At 43.5% G+C, this 27,245-nt stretch overlaps 2 protein-coding genes across 2 annotated transcripts in view; one reads left to right on the forward strand and one right to left on the reverse strand.

Annotated features, from left to right (window-relative positions):
* Window positions 1–22,630, reverse strand: part of LOC143837566 (uncharacterized) — a 92,151-nt gene extending 69,521 nt beyond the window's left edge. Inside the window, exon 1 of the mRNA XM_077337551.1 lies at window positions 22,436–22,630. Within this exon, the coding sequence (XP_077193666.1) occupies window positions 22,436–22,484 (49 nt within the window). The 5' untranslated portion in view covers window positions 22,485–22,630. The remainder of the gene's footprint in view (window positions 1–22,435) is intronic.
* COL8A2 (collagen type VIII alpha 2 chain) overlaps window positions 1–27,245 on the forward strand; it is a 167,398-nt gene that overhangs the window by 17,800 nt on the left and 122,353 nt on the right. The gene's annotated exons all lie outside the window — the stretch shown is intronic.

Below are 27,245 nucleotides of genomic sequence, written 5' to 3' on the forward strand. Positions count from 1 at the left end.
TTGAATCCATAATTTTATTGCGCCTCTGATCAGTTTGATAGAATTATCTGGAAGGACTGGATGTGCTGGTTGTGCTTGTGTGATTCTAATTTTTGTTGTTTTAAACAGACGGAAATACAAGAGCCAGCAACTTTGCAGAACATGCATTCATTTTACTCGCTTTATGTTACAGTTTAGTTTTGCCTTGAATGGAGGCTGTGTTGAAAGGACCCTGAAAGTGAATTTTTTTGGATGGATGGCAGCAGCCAAAGGAGCTTTAATAAATCTTTGCCTGCTCCTGTAATCTCTCTCATTCCTTTCCTTCCTGAGTCCCAGATATCTACATTGCATATCCTTATGAAATCCTGACTGGATTATCATAAACTAGAGAATTACAATAGTCTCCCTGGGAGGAAAAAAGAATGAACAGCCTCCACATTACCTAGCCATAATTCCAGTGTGCTTCCACATTTTGTCCCCTGGTAATTATATAGAGGTGTTTAACTCACCCAGCATTTTAAAGCCATAATGTGTTTTTAGTACTGCCGTGAAATTACATTTGAATTGAAACTTGGGGGCAAAATTGGAGCGTCTTGTTTGTCAGACTATCAAAGAAAATGTACCAAAGAAAGTTTTGATAAAACTAGTGAATTTATCAGGAATGCTTTGTGTGCCCCTCTCTGCAGTCCAAAAATAAACTGGCCAGTTAGTACTCCTGCCTTTCCTGTTGGAGTTGAGTCTGTTTATTCTGGCTTGGGGGATTCCTGGATTTCATGTAGAATTTCATGTAGAATAGGCTGGTGATGCCTAAAGGAGGTCCCTATTTTAGGAGAGGAGGGAGCTCAGTGGGGATCCATCATCCCAAACCGCAGTGTTCTCCAGTGGAAATCATCTCTGTAATCCAGAGATCAGTTGTAATTCTGGGAGACCTTCAGGCCTATTGAGGTTGATAACCCTAGGTGAACTTCAGAGTTCGTGAAGCAACTCTGCATGCAGTAGACAATGTTGCTAGGACTTTGGACTCCAGTTGACATTGAAGTTCATTTAGATTGAAATTTGATGGTAGATTTGGATATTCATGTCTGAGCAAAACAGACTAAAGAATTTCAAAGAAAGCCAAAAGTTTGAAAAGATTAGTGTATCCATACATACTGAGAATGATCAAAGCTCTGAATGGGTGGCATAATCTGGTTCTCACCAGTGCTAAATCTCTTATTTGGATAATAAAATCAGAGTCTAGTAGCACCTTTAAGACCAGCAAAGATTTATTCAAGGCATGAGCTTTCGAGTGCAAGCACTCTTCCTCAGACTATGAACTGGCCATCATGACAGTGGGAATATATAAGCAAAAGTTAATCCTGTCACATTAGTAAACTGTGTCACAGCATCCAAATACAGCCATATGATAATTATTTGGAGTCTATCTTAGATTAAATGACTCTCCGCATACGGAACAAAATTGCTGAGATGTGGGACAAGAGATGCCACTGAATTTTATGTAGAATTAAACCACAAGGTGAATTTTAGAGGTCCTTGCTTGGAAGAAGCATCCTAAGGGGTTTCTAAAGAGGCAGAGAAAGAGCTGAGTTATGCAATTGTCCTGTCACAGCTGTGCATTAGTGTCCAGCAAGTGTCTTCCATTTAAATCAGGTTTTAGTCATGCACTTAACCTTAGTTTGTTGAATGAAAGGAGTGGAGAAAGGGAAGAAACCCAATGTTGAAGCTGACAGTTATAGCTGCCACATCCCATTTTACATGTTGTGGAACAATGGGGGATTCTCTGCTGTGTTATTGGCCACTGTGAAAAATGACAAAGAGTCGCACAATCTCATAATATGCGGAAACATTCTGAGTGTTCAGAATGCATGGTAGAACTCACTGACACTGGCATTGAAAAGTGTGATAATTAATAACGTGTGTGCACGCATACCCATGCAAATCTGGTTACAACTCCATCACGCTTTGCACAGGGCTGCAATTTGTATGGGGCAGGTGTCCTCTGGCAGAATTTCTGGAGAGTTTTTTTTAGTGTTGTCTCACTAAATTGAAAAAAGAAGATATTTTAACAGATGCCTTAGTGCAGCTATATAATAATGCTAATTTCCGGCGGGAGTAGGAAGAGGCAGGGAAAACTGTCTTGGCTCAGCCAGCAGGTTGCAGCCCAGAGTGGCGGTATCAGTGTGGTAAACATCAACATCCATGTGGCTTAGCAACTTCTGGAGACTGTCAAAATGACCCCCCCCCCTGAACTTTATTCACTAAACCATGAAAAGGAAAAATATTTTCAAGGCTTTAGGCTTCCATTCCCAGTATATGTCTCTCTTTACATCTCATGTCAGTATCATCCACTGCCCCCCCCCCAATTATTTTGCTTGCATGGTGATGCTGTCATTTTTCTCCACTTTAATCCTCCTTTCAAATCAATACCAGCAAATAACTAAACCTCCTTAAAAGCACCTCCTTTTAAACTCCCTCCATTGTTTTAATTTTTTTATCAAACAATCCGAGACCAGCAATTGTCTCTTATTGCTAGACTCATGCCACTTGTAAATAAATAAATAAAATGAGGGTAAAATGGAGCTTCTACACTGATGGTGGAAAGTGGACAGAAGGAGTTTGATGTGGGTGGGGGACCAATTTTTGAGGGGTGAAAAAGGACGGGGGGGGGGAATCAGTACTCTTTTGAATTACCTTCAGCTTGGAAGCAAAACAAAAGGGTAAATTGGCACAAAAGCACTCTCAGAAACCCAGGGAAATAGCAACCAGAAAGAGAACTGAGTACTGAAGGGAGGGAAATCAATTTAGAATATCAAAGAAAACCTGATGGACATGCACCATGAAAGCAAGGGGAAACACTTGTGCATAATAGGTGCTGTCATTCCTCAGAAGACACTTTCCCTGTTTAGACTTCAAACCATATGGTCTGTCTGTCTGTTTACACCAAGCTGTCTTCCTACCCACCCTCCCTGTTTTTTGTGGTAGAATAGAAAAATCTTCCCCTGGTTGATCTGGTGTTTAAATGAAAAGTTGGGCTCCCAAGAATTTCATTTAAAACATTCTTTTCATTTTTTCATAAAGTGCAGCAAATCCACAGTACTTACAACAGGAATGTACCAAGAATGTGGCTGGGTAGACAGTGTATTAACTTCAATATATGGAATATCGGCTGTGGGGAGGAGGAAGGGGTGGGGGTAGGAAGCGGTTTTGTTCATCTGGCAGTAGGATATAGTTAGCTGATACTAGGCCTAACCAACTCATCAGATTGCCCAGATTGAACTAGAAAGTGTAGACAGTCTAATATCTGCAGTTATCTTCTCAACTCTACATGGTGAGCAGAATTGTTCTGTAGAAGGGAGGCATGGCCCCTTCTTCTCTGGCCTCCACTAACGTATTGTAAAAGAGAACAAATCACGTGACAGCATTGTGTGTTTTCCATTGATGGTATTTGTCCTCTGCTTTTCTCTCCGAACGGACCAAAAGTGACTTAAACCAGAAAAAAAATCTATATGAAAAAAATCAGTAGATCTCTAGTGTCCCCCGTCCCCCCCAGTCCTACATTCTGGTCTGGGCTCATTGGCTTATAGGAAACGGTAGACTGTGTTCACTGCCTGGATTGGGTCTTCCAGAAAACATGGCTTTCTTGATCATGCATTGTCGTTGAGTTCCCAGAACACAGAAAGAGCAAAAATTCTCTTCTGGAAAGAGCCTGGAATCTAGTTAGTTTAGGGTACGGAAAGCCACCTGTGGGATGGATGGGGTCCATGAAGCCATTTTATCTTACCATCAATTAGTTTTTATGTGATCCTTGCCTATTACAGAATCAATATATTTTGGAATACCAAACACATGTGGAAGACGGTCCTCAATATATTTTTTTTTAAAGAAACATATATTTTGCCTCTCCGGGAACCCATTTGAGGCTGATCATAACCCAATGACGGTACAATAAAATCATGAAAAAGAACAACATAATAAGAATGTCCAGTAATAAAAAAGGCCATGAAAGTAAACAGTAGTATCAAAAATGGCATAAAATAACATTCAACAGCTTAAAAGGATGTTCATTAAACAGTCCTCAGGCTGTAAGCAGACTATAAAAAGAGCCTTAAAAGATGGAATCCCTTGTTGATGTAGAACACATCTACTAGCGTGTTCCCTATAACAGAAATGATAATGGACGTGACATCTGTTGTCCAGCCTTACGGAGCACACCAATAGACAGCGGCTGCTAGCTGGGCCTCGGCTGGGCCTCGGAGCTCTGCTGATGATGGCACTCCGATGTCCAGCTAGGTCCTGCCCTCTGTAGAGGGAAATAGTTGGAAGTCTGGGAAGCAGAGAAACACATGGCAGAGGCAACACAGGGCTGCCAAGCCACACCACTGCTGCTCCGGTGAGCATGAGGCAGCAGTGGCACAGGAGCCCCAAAGATAAGGAGAGGGAAAGGGGAAGCTGTGTTAGAGTCTGTGTGTGTATATATGTGTGTCTGAGAGGGGGGAGGGACGGGTAAGGGGGGAGAGGGCAGGGAGGAGGTGGGGGGGAGGAGTCTGTGTCTGGAGTGTGTTTGTGTGTTTGTGTGTGTGAAAGAGGAGGTGAGGGACCAGGAAGGACGTTGAGGAAATGTAAGGGGGAGAGGCAAGTTAAGAGTGCTTGTGGGTGAAGGAATCTTTTTCTCCATGTGTGTACATCTGTGCATGTGTGCGGCACCAGCCTCCACCCCCCCCCCCTTATGTGGATGGTTTCCAAAAAAAGGTACAAGAATCCTTGTCGGAAGATTTTTTTACAAGTCTAGGTAAAAAAAAAAGAAGTTAACCTGGCACCTAAAGCAGTGGTCCCCAATCTTTTTATCACCGGGGACCACTCAACGCCTTTTACTGAGGCCCGGTGGGGGGGGTAGTTTACTCCTCTACTCTCAACCACTGCCCTAGCGCTCTCTGATGACTATGGTAATGTTTAAACATCCCTTCAAAATAAGATACAGACCCGCCACAACAATGAAGTGTGTTGTAAAGGGCTGGGGGGGATGAAGTAAAGGGCCGGGGGGGGGGGGAGAAGGCGTCCTTCGGGGCCCACCTCCAATTAGTCGAAGGACCACATTTGGTCCGTAGCCCACAGGTTGGGGATCGCTAACCTAAAGGACATTAAGAGTCTAGCAAACCTCAGGGGGAAGGTATTCCAAAGGGCACCACTGAAAAAGCCATATATCTGGCCACCACGCCTCCCTTCTGCAGATGTGGTTAGAACAGGGTTCAAGAAGAGGATCTTAACTAGAAATATATTAAGCGGCAGACCAGCGGTCCCCAACCCCTGGTTCGGGGACCGGGACTGGTCTGTTGATCAGTCAGTACCGGGCCGTGGCTCCTCCTCGTCCTCCTCCCAAGCTGCTGCCTCAGGGGATGCCCTGCCACTGCCGCCAGCTCACCTTTGGTGCTCTCCAGTGGCCGCCATAGCTGAGGCTTCCCCTTGGTGTGGCACTGCGCAGTTGCTGCTGGCAGCGCCCCTCAACGGGCAGTGGGAAGTCAGGGACGCCGGCGGGAAAGCAAGCGGAGCAGGGGCTGAGATGGCGGCAGTGACATCCCTCGGCAAAAGACTATCCCCCACCCCACCCAGGCCTCAGTAAAATTGTCAAGCGTTGACCGGTCCCTGGTTATTAAAAGACTGGGGACCACTGTTTTAGACCATTTAGGGCCTTAAAAGTACAGACCCTCATTGTGATTCACGGAAACAGAATCCTGGACTTGGTGGGGTCCTGGTTTGATCCAGCAAGGAAGTTCTTTGTTCTTATTAGGACCTGTGGCCCAGTGGTAGATTATCTGCTTGGTATGCAGAAAGTCCCAGCTTTAATGTATTGTTAAAGGGTGAGGCAAAATGCTTCTTCCTGAGGCCTGGAGACCTGCTGCCAGTGTGAGCAGACAACACTGCCTATGATGGACCAAAATATCTGATTCAGTATGAGGCATGCTCATGTGTTCATAGAATCATAGAGTTGGAAGGGACCTCCATCTAGTCCAACCCCCTGCATAATTCAGGAACTCACAACTAACTGCCCACCCAAGGTAACCTCAATTTCAGGCTCAAGTTATCCCCCCCCCTAAAAAAAATTTCCAGAATCTAGCCTGGCCTGGAGGAAATTCACCTACCATCCCATAGCAGCAATTAGCTATTCCCTGGGTATGCAAGGAAGGGCCACAAGAGACAAACACTGGCACATCCCTTCCTGCACAGTCTGCCTAGATTAAGAAAATCAGCATTTCTGTCAGATGACTACCTAGCCTCTGGATGTCTAGCCAAAAATTCTTTTGGATTAATTTCAGCCCATTGGTTCTGGTTCAACCCTTTGGGGCACCAAAAAACAACTCTGCTCCATCTTCTATATGACAGCTCTTCCAATATTTGAAGATGGTTATCGTATCATCTTTTAGTAGTCTTTTTAATTTTTAAACAGACGTTTGATAGCCATCTAATGGAGAGGCTGATTCTGTGAAGGCTCAAGGGGGTGGCAGGTGACAGTGGATGAGCGATAGGGTTGTGAGTGTCCTGCATAGTGCAGGGGGTTGGACTAGATGACCCATGAGGTCCCTTCCAACTCTATGATTCTATTATTCTCTCCAGCCTAAACAAACCAAGCTCCCTCAGCCTTTCCTCATATGACTTGGTCTCCAAACCCCTCACTATCTTTGTAGCCCTCCTCTGGACACGCTCCAGTTTCTGTACATCTTTCTTCAGTTGTGGTGTCCAAAATTGAACACCATACTCCAAGTGAGATCTAACCAGAGCTGAGTAAAGTGGTAACATCACCTTGCATGATTTGCACATTATACTTCTTTTAATACAGCCCCAAATCTCGTTTGTCTTTTTAGCTACCAAGTTCAAGAGCTCAAATGTTAGGAATAGTGAAGGGAGGGGGCAGGATTAATTGCAGTGTTCAGCAGTTTGCTTATCCTTCCATTTTGCAAACCACTCTGGCAACATTGACCTTGGAACCTCCTGACCTGCTGTATATACGGACATGCTGCAAGACCTCTGCTGGGTCCACAGAGATGCTGTGTGACTTCCAGTTGTCCCAGTACCATTCAAACAGCACCTGACCCTCTTTTCCAGCCGCCCTTCCAGTCCAATGTGGGAATGGAAAGTGATTTTACGCTTCACGAACCTGGTTGCTTAAATGCTTTGGAAAAATCTTTGTATGAACTGTCATATGTACCACAATTCAGCAAAGCCCTTTAAAGCAGGAGATTTCTTGTTTCTGTCGAGTTCAGTTAGTTTATAAGCATGTGCTTAAAGTTAATCGCTTACTCAAAAGCTCTCCTGATCAGGGGTCTTAATGTCTTCACTTCTGGAGGCCTCTCTTGAAATCCTAGCTTAAACCCAGAGCCAAAATTAGTTTGGTGGTCTCGCCCCTTAGTGTTTCCAAATTCTTGTGGCTTTCTTGCAAATCGTGCAAATATCTGAGCCTTTCCCCGCCCCCAACTTCTCCCTGTAAACTCACAGCTGCTGAAGTCGAGTGACTTCTTAATTTTAAAAAAATATTCAAGAATCTTAGCATTTATTTGCAACAAATGATTCTAGTTCTCTCTAACCATTGTTCCTTTTCACAGTCAGTCTTCTGAAAGCAAAGGCACATCTCAGAACATAACTTCCTTGATAGTTATCAGCTTTGATGGGCTGAGAATGATCTCAAAGCGAAGTGCAAAATGAGGGAGAACTTTTCCTGCAAACAATGAAATATGTGATAGGCAGGAAAGGACCGAAGCTTGAGGCCTTACAGGAAGGGATAATGCAGCTTTCTGTTAGTACTTACTGTGTCCAATGATACCAACAACCCCATTTTACTTAAAGTAATGGAGGATAGCATTGCTGCAGGTGGGGAGGGAATGATCAAAGCGTGATCCATTTACCATAAAGGGATAAGAAGGTAATGGCTGGGGTAGAGAAGGATACCCAAGCATCACATGTTCATTGAAAGCAGCTAGCAAGTCCTCTGGCTGCAAAGTCCTATTTCTAAAGCATACCTGTTCCTGAATGTTTAAGGGACGTAAATCAAGTACAGTTTCTGGCCATTGCAAAGCAGCATCCATCCAAGCTTCATAGTGTAACAAACAAGAACTTCTGCTTCTGCTTCTCTTGAGCAATGCATACACACCACTTGCTCACATCCAAAATCTTGTTTACATAGGTTTGTCAGCTCTGGGTTGAGAAATGCCTGGAGATTTGGGAGTCAAGCCTGAGGAGGGTAGAGTCTGGGGAGGAAAGGAAGCGCGGCTGAAATGTGATGCCATTGATTTTGCCCACCAAGGCCACCATTTTGTTTTCCAGGGGAACTGATCTCTGTAGTCTGGAGATCAATTGCAATGCTGGCAGATCTCTAGGCCCGCCTGGAGGCTGGCAACCCTAGCAGTCTGGCACTTCTTGGACTTCAAAAAGCAGAGAAATGTGGGATTGATTGTAAGACTGGCCATAGCAGCTGTTAAAATTTCTTTCCTCTCTGTCCCACTTTGTTAAGAATGGTCATCTTTCATTCACACCACGTTTATGGAGAGTCCAGACAACATTGTTGTTGTCATTCCAGTTTTTATCTTCGATCAGATCTATGCCAATAACATACACTCCTTGTTTGATTATAAAGAAAATTATCCTTTCAATTTTATTCTTCCCCCTCACGCAGCAGAACCTTTCTGCTGCCACTGTGTTTCCCAGGGTGTCCCACTTAAATATGTCCCTCGTGGGACACATTTCAGCACCGGAGACACAGCAACGCACTGGCGGCAGCCTGGAGAGGCACTGCTGGTGCGGAATCGGCCAGCCAGATAATAATCTTTGTTTCATGTTTGCATTCTGCAAGCAACACTTACTGTCTTTAATATATGCAGTTTGTTGCTTGCAAAGAGGCAGTGTTTTATTGGTACACTTGCTTTGTTGGTGATCAAGAGGTCATTTAGAAGAACTATAGGCTCTTTGTCAACAGCTTAAGCGAATCTGTTTTGAATTTTTTTAAAGTATAAATATTAACCATTTGTTTGTGTTATTTTGCTTTTAAATTTGGTGCAAATGAAGCAAAGCCGGAATATTAGCAATGCAAAGTGATCACCACAACAAAGTATAAAATGAAATTTAAAGGGAAATCTGCACAAACACTTACTTAGAATCTCTGCTTATAATTTAAAAAATCCCCAAAGCATGACTGCCAGCAATCCACATGGGGACTACTATTGAAACAAAATTTACTCCTCAAGTCAAAGCATCAGCTTCTTAATTAATTATATATTTTTTCACTTGGGTGCTGTGACATTCAGTTTTAATTAGAAAATCAACATCCAGAAAAAAGTCTAATGAGCCGTCAGTTTGGCTGAAAAGCCAAAAGCAGTGATGAAAAACTTCCCCTGTTCCTGTGGAAAAGGAACTGAACTGGAAAGTTCACACACTCTTCTCTGGGTTGGTCCATATTACATGGATTGATTTCTTGGGTCTGCATGAATTGCTTACTGCAGATTTTCCCCAGCAGTCAAGCCTTTAAATTTTGAATATTGTGCCTGCCATTATGTACTATCCTTTTTTCTCTGGCATATTTATTTTTCAGCTGCAACCCAAAATGCAACCCAGCCAGGCCTATGGGTAAAATTCTCCCCACAGGATTGGCCCCTTTTCGGGCTCTGTTGGGCAGTCCAGTCTGAACTGGGATGCCCAGCAGAGCCTGTGAGGAGAGATCTCCATGCAGAATCAACACCTTTTTGGGGAGGAGGGCTACCCTGCGCAACTTGCACACGGTAGCAGGCAGCTGCAAGGCTCCCTGGCCAGGTAAGTGAACAAATGCCCTAAGCATCCCGGGGGGAGGGGGGCTGGCTGCCCTGAAATTGCCAGACTTGGGCCTCCGCCATCACTGCTGCAGCCTCTGCTGCCACCACCGTTTTCTCAGCGTCTGGCGGTGCAGACAGGGCTGCTGCCTTGGTGTCTGGGGGTCTGGCTGGGGCACAACTGCTGCCTTAGCCTCAGCTGGAACAGCCATGGCCTCGTCCTCTGTCCGCCTCTCTAAAACTGCTGCCATGGCCTCAGACTGCATGGGCACAGCTACTACATTGGCTGACACCACTGGCCATCTCCTTGCGTTTTCTGGCTTGCTCCCTGGGGCAGGACAATGAGCATCACATCCATACCCATTTCCACCCCAGGAGGTGAGCCTGAAGATGTAGAATCATAGAATAATAGGGTTGGAAGGGACCTCATGGGTCATCTAGTCCAACCTCTGACACTATGCAGGACACACATCACAAAAAAGGAAGCACTGAGGAAGGTAGGAGGATCTTGGAAGGTACATATTGGGAGGAAGGACCTCAATGTGGGTGGTGGAGGAGTGGCCTCCAAGAGGCAAAAAAGTCAGGGGAGGGAATCTGGGGGAAATGTTTAAGGTTTTGAATTACCTTCAGTTTTGCGGTGAAAAGCAAGGTGTGGACAGCTAGGAAGCCACTCTCAGAAAAGCTGGGGAAATAACAATGACAAAGCAACCTGAGCACTGAAGGGAGGAAGATGAATGGGAAGATAAAACTCAATGGATGTGCATGGTGAAAGTGAGTGGAAATGGAGAACAAAAAAGAAAACCCAAGGGACATGCACAGCAAGAGCAACAGAAAACACCAGTGCATAAAAGGTCTTGCTCCGGAGTGAGGTTTAAATTACTACTTTGACTGTTGTGCAATTATGAAATCAAGATTCAGAAAAAAAAGTCTAATGAGCAGTCATTTTGGCTGAAAAGCCAAAATCAGTAATTAAAACCTGTCTCTGTCTCTGCAGAAAGGGAACTGAATTGGAAAGTTTGCACATTCTTCTGTGTTGTTTTGGGTTGGTCCCTATTGTGTAAATTGGGTTTTGAGTTTGGATTTTGCTTTTGGACTAACAAGGCTGTAGACAGCCTTTTGTCATTTGGAAATGCAGGAGTGGAACAAGAAGTAATTAATTAAGCACCAAATAGCTTTGCCAGGAATAGTTACAGGGAGAAGCCAGGCCTTCAATACATGGGACCTGAAATAAATATAAGAGCTAAATTGTGCCCATAGGGACAAGGACTGCTACATTCTGAGGTGACATATAGAACTAGTGCTATGTAGAGCCAGCATTTCAATTTTGCTTGTGGCTGAATGGGAAAGAAGGATCCTTCCATGCTACAAAAAAGAATACTGTAAAGCCAACATACCTGGAAGTGGTTTGAAAAGGATATTCCTCTTCCCTCTGTGCACTCTAGTTTTCTCCCCTACACTCATGTACAAATTTTGGAAATTATTACAAAAATTGAAAACTTAATTGACCAGAGCAGAAATCCCACTTTCAAATCAACTCCTTGAAGAATAGATTATCTGTCATTGGAATTAATCTCTTCTGGAATAGGTGGGGGCATGAAGAGTGAACAAATTACTCAGCTGATTGACATTGAATATTCCAGCTTCTCCTGGCAAGCTTCTGTTTTGTTGCAGAGATGTTCTACAAAAGAGTTGTAATAATTGGTAGGGAGTCCATCATGAACCCTTTAACTTACCGTAACAATTTGAAAAGAGAGTTTTTGAAATTGCACTGGTCTCACTTGCTTAATAAAGACAAGTGCTGTTGTGTAAAGTTTATGGATAAGAAACCTTTACTGTCTTCTGACCCGTCCTTTTGCATTAAGCCATTTCTTGTTGCAGCTAACCAAAATGTGGCCACATAGTAAGTAAGTTAAACAAAAAAGATGAGTCCGTGTGAGTAAAATTTGTTATTGCAATCCACTGGAATTCTGTTCTCTTCTTATGGACATCTATAAATGTTGCAGTTGTATCTTCTTTCCAGACCTGTTACATGCATGTAAATTTTAATAGCAAAAGAATTGGGTTAGGGTGGGGAGGAACTCTGTATTTTCTGCCCTGTCCAGATGGTAGTGATTAAGTTCTTCAGCGAGTGATCTGTTCAAGAAATGTGTGGATTCGGCTAAAAGTTGTCAGGAATACAAGCGGGACATGTTTTCTGAGGAAGAAGTTGGCCTTTCCTTTAGGATGCCCTCTAGTGGATTAACTGAGCGATTTCTTGTTTTTGTATTGCTTGCGTTGAACTGGCAACATGGCTGCTTACTGAGAGTCTGAAAGGAGACAGATTTCCCCTTCATTAGTGTAACTGGGTCTGGGTCTAAAGTCGAGCGAAAGGCTAGGACATTGGCTTGTCGCAGCTGCAGTCAGCGCTTACATTAAAAAGTAGTGCCCTGCAGATTTATTTTATTGCATTTTATCTTGCCTCTTCTTAATAGCACTTAGAGTGGCAGATATGGACCCTTCTTCCTTTTATCTTGGCGTTTACCAGCTAAGCGAGGCATCAGGGATCCAGTGAACTTCCTGAGGGGAACTTTCCAGACGTGACACTGTGATGCTTTAGGAATTCATAGATCTCTATAGTTTCTTAACCATGCAGATGTGTGGTTTCTAGAGCATTCTGGAACACCTCTGTGAACACACAGGAAATGATGGTCATAACACTACATGATGCTGCTCCCTGTCCCTTGGTCCTGCCAAAGTGAAGAGGTCTAGCGGGGTCTGGAGCTTGCCTGCTACCTCTAAGAAGATGACAAACCTATGCCAAAGTATCTCATAGTTACTCCTTGGTGAGCTAAAGGCATTCTGCAAATGCTTAAAGGCACTAGTTGTAACTAATCCAAAGCTCCTCCTGAGGACTGTCTTGAATTAAAGACTGGTTTGAAAAACAGATTAATAACTTCAGAGGGTTGGAAGAGTGGGAGAGGGTACAAGAATCTTTTAGTAGTTCATTTTGGTTAGCTGTTGGATTTGGTTCCATTCCGGGACATTTTTATGGCTCTAGTAATCTGTTTGTAGCTGTTTTGGCAACTGCACACTAAAAGCAGATTGGGCTAAACTGACCTTGATCAGCTTCCCATTCATGCATTAGTAATGTTGTGGAGAACGGCTTCTTCTTCTTCAATCTGATTGACGAATGGAGATGTGCAGGGAGTTTTGTTATTTTTTGATAGGCTGCTGTTTAAGTTAAACTTCTGGAATTCATTGCCTTGCTGTTTTCTTGCAAGTTATACAGCTAATGGAGGGGGGAAATAAAGGTGATTTTGCTGGTCTTGATAGGCCAGTATAACACTAGAACAGGTTTGTGGGCCTTCAGGGCAAAATTTTCTAATAGCAATTTGTTCACCCTTCTTTTTTAAAGAAGTATAGCATACACTGAACACTTAACTGGTTTAGGAATCATTCTTCCTTCATTTGGATGCCTGGGAACTGTACCTCTGTGAAGGGGATGAGGGCCTTCTCAGAGGAATCTCAACACTACACTATAATCCCTTGAGTTTTTTTGAGTCAGGTGTGATACTGGTATGAATATGATGTGAATATCTAGTGTAAAATAATATTTTTAATAGCTGTGACATTGATTTTTCCCCACTATGTGTACTAGTTGCTTGTAATGATTGGGTTTACATAATTACAGTATCTGGGGAGTTGAATGTAAGGAAAAAATATAGATTTCTGGTGTCTTAAACACGGTCTAGATCAGTGGTCCCCAACCTTTTTATCACCGGGGACCGGTCAGTGCTTGACAATTTTACTCAGGCCCAGGGGGAGGGTAGTCTTTTGCCAAGGGATGTCGCCGGTGCCTGAGCCCCTGCTCCACTAGCTTTCCCTCCGGCGCCCCTGACTTTCTGCTGCACGCTGGGGGGCACTGCCAGCAGCAGCTGCACAGTGTCACGCCGAGGGGGAGCCCCAGCCATGGTGGCCACTAGAGAGCACCAAAGGTGAGCTGGTGGCAGAGTGGCAGGGCAGCCCCCGAGGTAGCAGTCAGGGAGGAGGCCGAGAAGGAGCCGCAGCCTGGTACCAAGTGATCTACGGACCAGTACCGGTCTCCGGACCGGGGGTTGGGGACCACTGGTCTAGATAATCACACACACACACACACAAAAAAAAGCAGAGGATGTTAGACGAGTCAGTCCATTGTCTGACCTGCTTCCATGGAAGCTGCCCATTATGTTCCCAGCTTTCCAAAGGGGCACAACTGGGAAGGAAGTGAAAATGTCCTTGGAGCAAGTCGAGTGGGCCCACTTAATTCAACAATATGAACAATGGGCATTAATTTCCTCATTGCTTCCTCCTCATTGGAAATTGGTAACAGCGTGGGAGGTATGGCTCCTGGAGAGCATTGCACTCAGCTAGTTCCAACCTGTTGGTGGTTCCTGGCCCCAAAGAAGCACATTTGGCCTCAACCAAAGCCAGGGCCAAGGAGGCTGATGGAACGAGGTGCCAGTAGAGAAACGGGCCTAATGGCACTATCAAAATTCCAAAGGACCTGCAAAATGGTGTTCTTCCGCCAGGCATGTGGCTGAGTCCAAAATGAGCAATAGAACATTGAAATGGTGCTCTCTTCTCTTCTCTCCTCTCCCCTTCCCTACCAGGGAACAGCTGATTTTAACCCCAGTAATTTAATAATTAGAACTCTTTCTTTTACCTGTATCAATAGCTACTTACTGGTCTATGTACTATTTTTATGACTTATGTTTTATGATTTTAACCTTTGTATGAATTTTTATGTTGTAAGCTGCCGCGAACCAGCCTTGCAGGGTGGGGCAGCCTAGGAATTTAATTAATTCATTAATAATAAATAAAGAGCTAGGTGATGAGACAACCACGATTAACATTGCTGACGAAGGATCTGAAGCCAACATGCTTCTCTGGCTGGTTCCTGCATAGTTCACTTTATTTGGTCTAAACTTGGTCGTAGCATATGGATAGAATTCCCTGATGCTTGTTAACCCGACTTCTGATTTCCAGCTGAAGTCCTCAGCATTCTTTACCTCATTGTTCTGCTTCACATAGTTCAAGGTTCAAAGGATATCCATTTGTGTATAACAACCTGGGGCTTCATCCATTTGTGTATAGCAACCTGGGGCTTTGCAGTTTTTGATTATTAAGCTTATTTCAAACTGATCGGGATTTCAGGTCCCCTTACGGTATAACTAAGGTTTAGTGTCCTTGACCTGGATAACCACTGCTGGCCCAATCTTGTCAGATCTTGGAAGCGAAACAGGTTTGACCTTGGTTAGTACTTTTAAGATTATATGTGTATGAGATGTTTCAAAAGTGGAGGAAATATATTTCTGCAAGAGATTAACGTGAAGTTAAAACGTGATTTGGGCAAGACATTTAAGGGGCAGATTGCTCCAGGATGAGTTCTTCCACAGCCCTTCAGCTGTCATTGGGTGCAGCCATTGGGTGCAACCATTGGGTGGCAGAATCTTTCAGAGTGGTTGCCGTGACCTGTGGCTGGCTCTGAGCCTAATGGGTCATGGAATCATCGAATCATAGAGTTGGAAGGGATCTCTTGGGTCATCTAGTCCAACCCCCTGCACTATGTAGGACACTCATAACCCTATCGCTCATCCACTGTAACCTTCCACCCCCTTGAACCTTCACAGAATCAGCCTCATGTCATGTTTAGAAACTTCTGGCAGTGAGACTTGGGCTCCATCATCAATCAAAACTTGTCTAGTTTGGATTATATTGAATAATAGTATATCAATAATATGTTAATTTGAAAGCCCCTGATGGATATTCGGTACATCTAAAAAGGTAAAGGTATTCCCTATGCAAGCACCGAGTCATGTTTGACCCTTGGGATGATGCCCTCCAGTGTTTTCATGGCAGATTCAATACGGGGTGGTTTGCCATTGCCTTCCCCAGTCATTACCGTTTACCCTCCAGCAAGCTGGGTACTCATTTTACCGATCTCGGAAGGATGGAAGGCTGAGTCAACCTTGAGCCGGCTGCTGGTATTGAACTCCCAACCTCATGGGCAAAGCTTTCAGACTGCATGTCTGCTGCTTTACCACTCTGCGTCACAAAAGGCTCATTCAGTACATCTATCATCTACTAATTGAAAGTATTGAGAGACAGACTGAAGATTAATATTTGTCAGCAGAAGATCTTAATAGAGTGTTTAACACAGAACTAGATATTCCATAATTAGGAATTAATTAATACAATTAATACAATTAATACACAATACAATCCCTTAGGACTTTCAACACTGATTGAAATATCAAGATCCCCCACCACTCCCCTGCATTCTACATGGTTTATTCCTGTTTCAGTTATATTTTTTCTTAATCCTTGTGTTTAAAAATTTGTTAAACAACAGGGCACCTCCAAGGACCCACTGGGGGGTGATATCATCACAGCTAGCCTTCTTCCTTTGATATGTCTTTCCATTCTTCCCTTCCCCACTCACCTCCTGCAACTTTTCCTATTTCCTTGATTCCTTCCCTCCCATCTACCTTTCTCAGTTTTCTTCTATTATCTGCCATTTTCTTTAATCATTTCTTCACCTTTTTACCTTTTTCTGCAAATCTGTTGAAAAGATTTTCAACATCTCTGCGTTGTGACCCTGGCCCCATAGTTTAGTTTTTGGGATCCACACTGCGGAGCTGGATTCAGAATTAAATACACAGAGGTGGAAATCGTTCCAACAATATATGTTGACCACTCCTGTTTTCTTACTTTTAGGTAAACTGAACAAATTTGGAGATTAGATAAAACTACTTATCATATTAAACTTTTTTTTCATTCTGTGTGGCTTACATGTTGTGTGTCTCACATGATGTCTTTAGAGCACTTAACGCATTTATAACATAACCAAAAAGACTTAAACTCTAAGGTATAGGCCTTGATAGGTGAGACAGATTTTAGGAGCTGTACATACAAAGACAAATTTGGGGGAGGGTGTGATCTGCGATTCTTCCAGTAAAAGTTCTTTAAAGCAGCGTGTTAGTTCTCTCAAAATGTATCAATCAGGAAATTGCTATCTGGTCCTGTTTAGATTGTAATATGCCCTGAGCTGGTAATCCAAGAATGTGGATGCTTCTTATAATTTAAATTATTAAAGTTTTAAAAGGCAAGGTGGAACTTTTCTGCATACTTGGTGCAAGTGTCCTCTTGCAAGAGATATGTAGGATAACTGAATATAATTTAGCATTTAGACCATAGGGGACTTACTAGGTTCTAGTGTAGAGCCAGTTCAAATAATATCCATATATCTCATTTTGGAATAGAAATATTCCAAAACAGTGTGATTCCAGACATAGAAACCTGACATTGCAAGGTGTGGTTTGTTGCATGAATAGCTGAGATCTGTACAATTAAACAAATTCAGGGAGAAAGGTCAAGTCTAGGTTTGCAACATTGGGTGCTATTTATTCTCAAGAGGATTCTGATATGCACTTAGATAAGATTCCCAACTCCAGATTGGGAAATTCCTGGGGATTTGGAGGTGGAGTCTGGGGAGGGGAGGGTTTGGGAAAGGCCAGGACCTCAACACAGAATCCACCCTCCAAAGCAACCATTTTCTCCAGGGGATCTGATTACTGTAGTATTGAGGTCGGTTGTAGTTCCAGGAAATCTATGAGCCCCACTTTGAGTTGGGCAGATTTCCAACCTTAAGATAACCAACCTTAAGTTGAAGCCTGGAGTTCTTCTCAGAATACCAGTGAGTTCCAGACTACCAAGGTTAGTTCTCTTGTTGAAAATGGCTGCTTCAGAAGGGGGAATCGGAGCTGGTAAGTGTTTGAGGATCTCTAATAACTTCCCTGCAGAACTCGCTCCCCTCCCCAGCCTCTGCCCTCTCCAGACTCTACCCCTAAATCTCCTGGAATTTCACAAACTGAAATTAGCAATCCTGTAAACCAGGGGTAGTCAACCTGTGGTCCTCCAGATGTCCATAGACTACAATTCCCATGAGCCCCTGCCAGTGAACACTGGCAGGGGCTCATGGGAATTGTAGTCCATGGACATCTGGAGGACCACAGGTTGACTACCCCTGCTGTAAACTATGGACTTGGTTTTACAGTCTCATAAGTGATTGTGCCTTGATGCTAACCTTTCATATCCTAATCTTGTCTGTATTAGATCTCTACCCTTCAGCTATGTTCCTGAAGCGATGAGTACACTTCTAAATGCTCAGAAAGTCCCCTATTCAGGCATTTAGAAGGACACGGTATAGGGCTGATGGGTGCTTTCAGCAAGATAGCTCACCATTTTGCAGGCCTATCTTTAGCAGAGACTCCTTTGACCCCCTAGGTAGCCACCACCTCCTCCCCATGAATCTCATTTAGATGTTGATAGTAGCTCATAGTCTGAAGAAGAGTGCTTGCACTCAAAAGCTTACGCCCTGAATAAATCATTGTTGGTCTTAAAGGTGCTACTGGACTCTGATTTTGTTGTGCTACTTCAGACCAACACAGCTACCTATTTGAATTTCTGTGCTCTGTTCAGCAAGCAGAGGGGATAGACCTCAGAATCCAATCCTCATAAAATATATCCTTGATGGCTTACGGGTTACATTGTGGGTGGTGGCTGTTGGCACCTGGGCAGCTAAAACATGCGTCTGTGGGTGTTCCTGAAAATAAAATGTTTAAATTAAACCAGTTGATCTAATGAGCAAACAAGGCTGGAGGAATGATGTCCTTTTGGTTGCATTCAGGGGATGGCTGTTCACTTGGAAAGAGGAAAAGTAGTTTGATTGACTCCAGACTCCAACCAAATTATAGATTATAAAGCTTTATTTATGTACTGGGTGCTTGGAGTGTTTTCTTTTCCCCCTCCTCCTTCGTGTTACTGCTTGATACAGAGCCTGCTTTTGGGCTCCTGAATGGGAGAATTTGCGTCTCCTTAAGAAGCAAAAAAAGAACTTATTTAACGTGTTGATTTTTTAAAGGGTAACTAATGCTACTCTTGGCTGCTGCCCAGTCAGATCCTTTATGAGTTTCATAAAAACGTTTTTTTCCCCCCTCTTGAATTTTGCTTTGGCTGCCAAAAGTAGGAGGGCTGGTGAAGTATTGATTGGCACCTTGGTCAACCCCTGAATGAGGGCGACCATCTCAAGCTATCTGTAGTCAATTTGGCAGGTAGCCTGTCTATGCAGAAGAACTAACTCTTGTTAAGGATTTTTCCTCCTTCTCTTTGCTCACAGCCATACAAATTTTCACAGCCATGAAAATTACATGGATGTTAATATACAGAGTTCGGAATGGAAATATTTTACTGAATATTATAATTTTCTTAAAACTTGGTTCCCAGAACCCGGACATGTTTGTGCATTATTTTGAGGGTATATTAGACACCCCAGTTTCTTCTTTGTAAATGACTCAGTAGTGTCTAATTGTTGGCAATGTAATTTACAGCAGGGGTAGTCAACCTGTGGTCCTCCAGATGTCCATGGACTACAATCCCCATGAGCCCCTGCCAGAAAATGCTGGCAGAGGCTCATGGGAATTGTAGTCCATGGACATCTGGAGGACCACAGGTTGACTACCCCTGACTTACAGGACATGTCTCTTAAACATGTGCTTTGGGCATGTCCAGCCATTTGGTCTTTTTGAGAGGAAGTCATTAGTCATATCAATTTTGTATCTGAATATCATTGAGTTTTAAAAATGTTGACATACCTTTAAACTCTTTGTCTCCTGGAGGCCAAGTAATGATGGGTCAATGGGAATGAACCCTCCGTGTCTTTACTTTAGCCAAAAGATTCACATTCCAACACTAGTAGAGAAATAAATGCTTGCCTGCCTGCCTCAATTCATTGGATTGAGAAGCTCACATATGGCGTAAAGATGACAATTGCACATAGACATTTTTAGATATTTGGAAAGCTTTTATAGAAACTTGGATAACCATAATTGTAGTCATAATTTCTATCTCTATGTTTGTGTGTTGAATAACCTTTTAAAAATAAAATGTTTATACATAGTTTTGATTAAAAACAAATATTTTCAAAATTCCATTTTTCAGTGGACATTTTGCAGAGTTAGTAGAAAGTGGAAAATGTCCTGATACTTGTAAGACAACAAGATTTCATGAAACATTTTTTGGGAAAAGATGCCTCTATATATTTGGGCAGAATTATAGATTCCCCTAAGAAATTGGGCTGTTCATTGAAATAAATTAAGAAGAAGAAGAGCGGAGTTTTTTGTACCTCCTTTCTACTACCCAAACATGTCTCGAAGTGGCTTACAATCACCTATCCTCCCTCTCCCCACAAAAGTCATCCTGTGAGGTAGGTGGGACGGAGAGAGCTCTAAGAGAACTGTGACTGGCCCAACGTCACCCAGCTGGCTGTATGTGAAGGAGGAGTGGGGAATCAAACCGAGTTCTCCAGATTAGAGGCCACCACTTTTGACCGCTATACCAATAAGCTTGTATATATGCACCCACACCCTCAGGGAGCAGGAAGTTGAGCACAATGGATATGGTGAGAAGCTGGATCCCTACATAACTAGGTTTACCAGTTGTTTGCAAACTCTCACCCCCTTTGTGTATGTGTGTGTGTTCACGCACACTAGAGGAGGTAGTGCAATGCAACTGTTTCATGATCCTTAAGCCTCCTCAGAGCCAGTATGGATTAAAGAAGTGTGGAAAAGAGACATTCTGCTCCCTCTAGTGTTTGTATCAGCAAAAAATGAGCAATTTCTCCATAGAGCTGATGTCATTATCCATTACATGATCCCTGATTAGCTAGAATCATATAATGAAGGAATGGTCACATTTTCCATTGTCTAAAGAAGTGATATTTGGGACAGTCAGTGAAGCAGGGTCTTTTTTGCACCTCTTTAAACCCTGTTGGTACCCATTAGACTGAAGCATAAGTCTTTGGAGGTGATTACCCATTATTGTTGGGGGTGGTTTGGCTTTCAGTCTCCAGGTGAATGTGGGCTCTCTGCCAGGCTGTGAGCTTCAGCAGATGCCCAGCTGTGCCAGCACTCAACACCAGTCCTGCATCAACCTGTCATCTGTGGTCCAGCATCGTCACCTTACTTGAGATAGTTATTTGAGGCCACACCACATCTCTGTGTGCAGATTGACAGCCACCATGTTCTGAAGTGGCTGGGTTGTGTGAACCAGCCCTTAATTATTGGTTGTACCATGTATACTCTCTGGGCTGAGTTCTCTGTCAGTGAGGGATGTGGGATTGTGGTTTGGCTTCAGTCATTTTCCTAGATCTCCTGACTCCCATTTTTTGTTAGCTACAGTGTTTTGTAAGGCAGTTGACATGTTAGCAGTGGCCTCCAGAGACCTATTTCAAGCAGAGAACCAGGGTATATGTATGTTAAAATGTTCAGTGGCTATAAAAATAATTATTTACATACCACTTGGATGTTACAGCAGAAAGGTTGCTAGGGTGGGTCATGATCTCAAGTAGGTTCCTTTCTCCTTGGTGAGACTCATGTCGCCATCCAAGACCTATTCTGCACACGTAAGATAATGCACTTTCAATGCACTTTAGAAGTAGGTTTTCCTGTCCTGCACAAGAAAATCCAGCTACATCCAATGTATGCAGAATAGGACCAGGTCTGATGTCATTATCCACTACAGGATCCCAGATTATCTGGGATCATATAAAGAAAGAATGAGATCAAATCACCAACTCAGGGAGAAGAGGTGTGGGGAAAATATGAATGTTCCAACAGGCAGAGCTGTTCTGGAGGCCATTTCAATCCTGATAGCTTCCCCCAAAACTGTGCTACAAAGCAAGTTTGGGAAAGAGTGCAGAAAAGCCATGTTGCCTTTGTGTTCCAAGGATGCATCCTGGTGTTGTAAAGTAGCAGGAGAAAAAAGCTCTCTTCTAACAACCAGAGGCAAATAACATATGTAGCACCAGCAACTTCAGCTTGGGAAACTCCACGAGATTTGGGGTTAGAGCCTGCCGAGGGTGGGTATCAGGAAGGGGAAAAATCTCATCAAGGATGTTATACCACGTAGCCCTTCCTCCAAAGCTGCCATTTTCTCCAGAGGAACTGATCTTCATAACCTGGAAATTGGAGTTAATTTGAGGAGAATTCCAGGTCCCGCATGACAACCATATATGTGAATAACTTCAGCATCCAGAAGAGCTACCATTGGTCTGTCTCAGTATATGGCAGCTTTATGCTATGGCTAGCAAGTTCCAAGGTTAAATAATGTAATATTGAACTACATGGAATGGTTTGTTTGTAACTTCATCCTCCTCCTTTAATCAGTGGTTCCCAACTTTTTTGGTATGGCTAGCCATCAATCTAAACTGACTTGATATGGTGACCCACTGGGGGAAGAAAAAACAGAATGTACACAAGTCAGTTACATTGCAAAGGCCTGGGACCTATTTTCTCAGGCTTTGTGACCCACAAGTTGGGAAACGCTGTGCTAGACAGTTTCAGAGGGTAGTCATGTTTGTCTGCAGTAGAAGAGCTAGATTGGAGTCCAGTAACACTTCATAGACCAACAAGACCATCTGTGCTAGACAACTTCCTACAAAGCGATGACCTCAGTAGATTAAGAATCCTTGGCATTAGCAGCACCTCCCAATACAACCCTTGCTTTGTGGCTAGTCTCCCAAGGAAATAACTGCACAAATCCACAGTCACTCCCAGCAGAATCGGAAAAACAAAGACAAGAGAGCTGCTTACTGTGATTGATGCCTGCAAGTCGAAAGAAGGACTTTCCATCTGGAAGCATCTTGGGCTTGCACAAATAATTATATTATGCACTCTCTTTTCTTTTTGCGTGTGTGAAGAAAATCAGCTGCCGAGGCATGTAGTTCTTCCACATGCAATGTGTTGGGCAGCTTGTGGAGACACAAGTCTTGTAAAAACCCTCTGGGGGGAACACGAAGGAAGAATGCTAATTAGAGGATGAATGCTAATTAGAAGGCTTGGTTTAGCATCCGTGGAAACTAGCTCCAGACTACTTTCTATAGCTGTGAGACAGGGTTTCTAATTTTGTATTTCTCAGTCTTAAAGCTCTGAATTGAGATGGAGTGTTCTCTGGAAACTGAAAATGTGCCATAAAATCAAAGTGTATTGTGGGATGCATGCTCTTGCTTAATAAGTGCTCAATGAGGGAAAATGGTGTGAGGGAAACAGGCATTCTGCCAATACCACAAGGTAACTTCTGGTGCATGTGTCATTGTGTTGTCAACCATGTCCTCATCTGACACTAGCCACTGGACCATGTTGGCTCTCTGTCACTTGATTTCTGTACAAAGCATTGCTTTAGCCCTTTCACACAACAAAATTGGGGCAAGTGACCATGTGTGGTGGTAGAGATGTAGAAAATAGGGTTCCTAGCACTTTCTCAGCAAATGCTGTTTTTTTTTTGTCTGTTTTTTAGGGTAGGTGCTAGGGAGAGTGCAGTTTAGTGATGTGATGTCACTTCCAGGTTACAGTTCTAGGAACTTCCCCTAATCTCCATGGTAAAGACCATAAATACATGGGGACATTCCTAGTGTATTCTTACAATTTTTCCTCCCATTTCTCAATATCTTGTGGAGGATTTACCTGCTGCAGGTGAGCAAATGGCAAACCCATTTACTGGCCCTTGGACTGGTGGAAGCCGCCAATCTTTTTGGGAGAGGGCATTCTCTCTCTGTTGCTGCTCAGAAGAGGGGCAAATAAAGAAAGCATAGTTTGCGTGAGCAGGTAGCAGTTGTTGTTATTGTTATTATTATTATTATTGAATTTATAAACCACCAATAAAAGTTATATATAACAATAAGAAGAAAAGTTGGTTTTTACATGCCACTTTTCTCTATCTGAAGGAGGCTTAAAGCAGCTTACAAATACCTTCCCTTTCCTCTCCCCACAACAGACACCCTGTGAGGGAGGTGAGGCTGAGAGAGCCTTGATATTAAACTTTTGCTTATTTAAATAGTTATATCCTGCCTCTTGTGGCTCAGGGCTATTTACAGACGGCTTCTACCCAGAAGAGCATCCCTCTTTTATTTTAAACTGTGCACTATGTCTTAGTGTTATGCTCTAACATATGTGTGTGTGTGTGTGTGTGTGTGTGTGTTTTAATCCTGAGTTTTTAATAGTTAACAGCTTTAATGCCATTTAATGCTTTTCTTAATGCTTTACTTTGTAAGCTGCCTCAAGGAAGTGTTGTAAACCACACTGAGGAGTTTTGAGTTAAAAGGAGGAATATAGATTAGCTAATAATTGGTATGGCCTAGGGGAGGGGAGGAGCAAAGAGAAACACCGTGCAGTGGTTGGAACACTGAGGCCTGTAATTGCTGCCCATTGATGCCAACTCCTGATTCCAGTTCTGCACAGTGCTCAGGATGGAGTCCAGAGGCACCATGAAGACCAACCACATTTTATTCAAGGTATGAGCTTTCGCGTGCACTTCTGAAGCTGCATTTTCTCCAGGGAAATAGATTTCTATAGCCTGGGGATTAGCTGTAATTCTGGGAGATCTCCAAACCCCACTTGCAACCCTACATGTGAAACAGGAGACAATCACATTACCTTGTCCTCTTCTACAGCGGTCCCCAACCCCCAGTCCGGGAAGCGGTACTGGGCCGCAGCTCCTCCTCCTCCTCCCTGGCTGCTACCTCGGGGGCTGCTCTACCACTCTGCCGACGGCTCACCTTTGGTGCTCTCCCGCGGCTGCCATGGCTGGGGCTCCCCCTCAACGTGGCACTGTGCAGCTGCTACTGGCAGCGCCTCCCAGCGGGCGGTGGGAAGTCAGGGGTGCCGTCGGGAAAGCAAGTGGAGCCAGGGGCTCAGGCAGTGGTGACGTCCCTTGGCAAAAGACTACCCCCCCCCCGGGCCTCAGTAAAATTGTCAAGCGTTGACTGGTCCCCGGTGATAAAAAAGGTTGGGGACCACTGCTCTTCTAGAACCAGGCACAACTTCTTGCACTTGTAGTGAATTTGCAGGATTTTTGCATTGCATTTCTATGAAGTTGCACCATGTTACATCCAGTCTGCTTAACTCCCTGCCTCAGTGGGCTCAGCTCCCTCCCTGACGCTAGCCAGGGTTTCACAGAGGGGCTTACTTGCTCGTAAATCTTTCCACAGCACCCGGTTTAATGTGCCTCCTGGGGCTGCTTTACAGCACGGTGCTGATGATGGATAAAAAGCGGATTACAGGGCTTAAGAGGTGTCAAGGGAACATCTTTCATTTTGACGAGGGCGAGGCCTACACATGGCTTCTCTCCAGCCACCTGCACTGTTATCATCTGGGGAACAGCTGCGTCCAGGGAAGGCCGGCTCTTGTATATGCGCTGAAAGACTCTGGTAAATGTACAGACACAATAGCATGTCCCTTTGGATGTAAGAATAAGAGGTGGTTTTCTTTCCTAGTTTTTGGAACTGGGGCATAATTTCATACATACATTCCACTATCTTTTGAGGAACGTACTTTCACAACATCTTCTTTGGAGATCCATTTAAAAAAAAAAGAATTCCTCACTCCTCTTCCGCTGTGAGTGTAGGTCTCATGCCAGGCATGGAAACAAACGTGGCTATTTTGGTCTTTGCTGAAGTGGCTCTCTGCAAGCCACGTGACAAAGCTCATAGATCTGTATAACTGTCTGTCCCCTTCCTTGGATCTAATTTTAAGATTTAAAAGTTCACATCCCAGCAGGTAAGCCTGTACTATTCCCAGGACACAAGAGCATCATTGGTATCTTGCACTGGGGAAAGGTGCTACTGTATATACTGTGAATAAATTCACAGGCTCCAGTCCTAGTCTTTTGCACTGGCTGAAGAATCCAGTTTCAGCGTACTTTGTAATGGAATTTTCTTGTGCGAAACTGCAAATTCTACTCGCAGTGCGCTAAAGTCACTAAAGCGCATTGCTCAGCATGCATGAGAGCCCAGTCTCTGTGCCTCAAAGAGCCAAACAAGACGTTATCAGTGTGTCAGGCTGAGACACTAAGATACCACCATGCCTTATCAAGTACCAAACAGGCCAGATGTCCTGTCTGCAGTTCTTTTGGCAGTTCTTTTAAAAGGCTTTGGGGGGTGGCAGAAAAGAATGCCTTTAAAATGGTGGCAGTGTCATCATAGCAACCGTGAAAATGCCATCATATCTAGCGTGGCCTACAGCCTCTTGAGATCGGAAGGCTCTTGAACTTGTCTCTTGACATGAATGTACGTTTACAAGGGACTTTGGGGTAAGATGCCCAAGTACCTCCTTACGGTTCCTCCTTCTCACTCACGCAACCTCTCAACCTTCATTTGAGGAGCATGGGAGCTCCTTTTAATTGCTGCTTGGCACTTGTAGCAAAAAAAATTGCTGGCCTGCTCTCTCTGTGAGTGTTAGTTGACATATGTCTCCTTGCTCTGTTCTGGGCCTCATTGTAGCATCCATTCCTCCTCCCATCTTGTAGAAAGAGATTCGGTACACTTTGGTTGTTGAATTAACCAGTCTCTTATAAAATAGAGCTGAAGAAGAAAAGTTGGTTCTTACATGCTGCTTTTCTAAGGTGACCAGATTTTAACATTGGTAAAGCGGGACACCATTGACCGGGGGGGGGGGGGGGGTTCTTGATTAAAATTTGGTCTATATGGAGCAACAAAAAGTTTCATAGAACACATAGAATGCAAGAATAGTATTGTTATATATATATCTATATATATCTATATATATCTATCTATATATATATCTATATATATCTATATCTATCTATATCTATATCTATATCTATATCTATATCTATATCTATATATCTATATATATCTATAATATATCTATATATATATATAAATTTCAACATAAGTACAATTTGCCAGGTACCCCCAGATGTCCCTCCAAAAGTGGGACAATCTGGTCACCTTACGCTTTTCTCTACCCAAAGGAGGCTCAAAGTGGCTTACAGTCGCCTTCCCTTTCCTCTCCGCACAACACCTGTGAGGTAGGTGAGGCTGAGAGAGCCCTGATATTACTGCTCAGTCAGAGCAGCTTTATCAGTACTGTGGTGATCCCAAAGTGGCTGCATGTGGAGGAGCAGGGAATCAAACCTGGCTCACGAGATTAGAAATCCGCACTCCTAACCACTACACCAATAACAACACCAAGGTGATTCGGGTGTTTTCCAACAACCTGCTTGCTTTTGAACATGCTACAGTATCTGTTGCAAAAAAGAAGGCAGTGTTAACTAGGGACAATGCAAGTGAAACTTCGTTTTTTAAAAATGAATGTATGTGCCTTCTAGCCCATACAGATTTAAATTCAGAAATCAGATTGAAATTTGCTTGTGGTTTTGTATTGATTTAACCTACTCCTTCTTAGGTGGTCCTGGAAGATAAATTGGGGGTGGGCCTCTTGAAAGACAGAAAGAAAAAAAAATGTTCTCGACGGAGTTCAGCCACTCTGATTAGTCTATCCATACTGTGCAATGGAAACACGGGCTTTAGTGTCCCTTGCAGGATTATATCTAAATATTTAAAAAATAAGATAATTAAATATGTCCATGAAAAAGAGAAGACTT

Source organism: Paroedura picta, chromosome 5 (genome assembly GCF_049243985.1).
Source record: "Paroedura picta isolate Pp20150507F chromosome 5, Ppicta_v3.0, whole genome shotgun sequence".
NCBI classification, from domain to species: Eukaryota; Metazoa; Chordata; class Lepidosauria; order Squamata; family Gekkonidae; genus Paroedura; species Paroedura picta.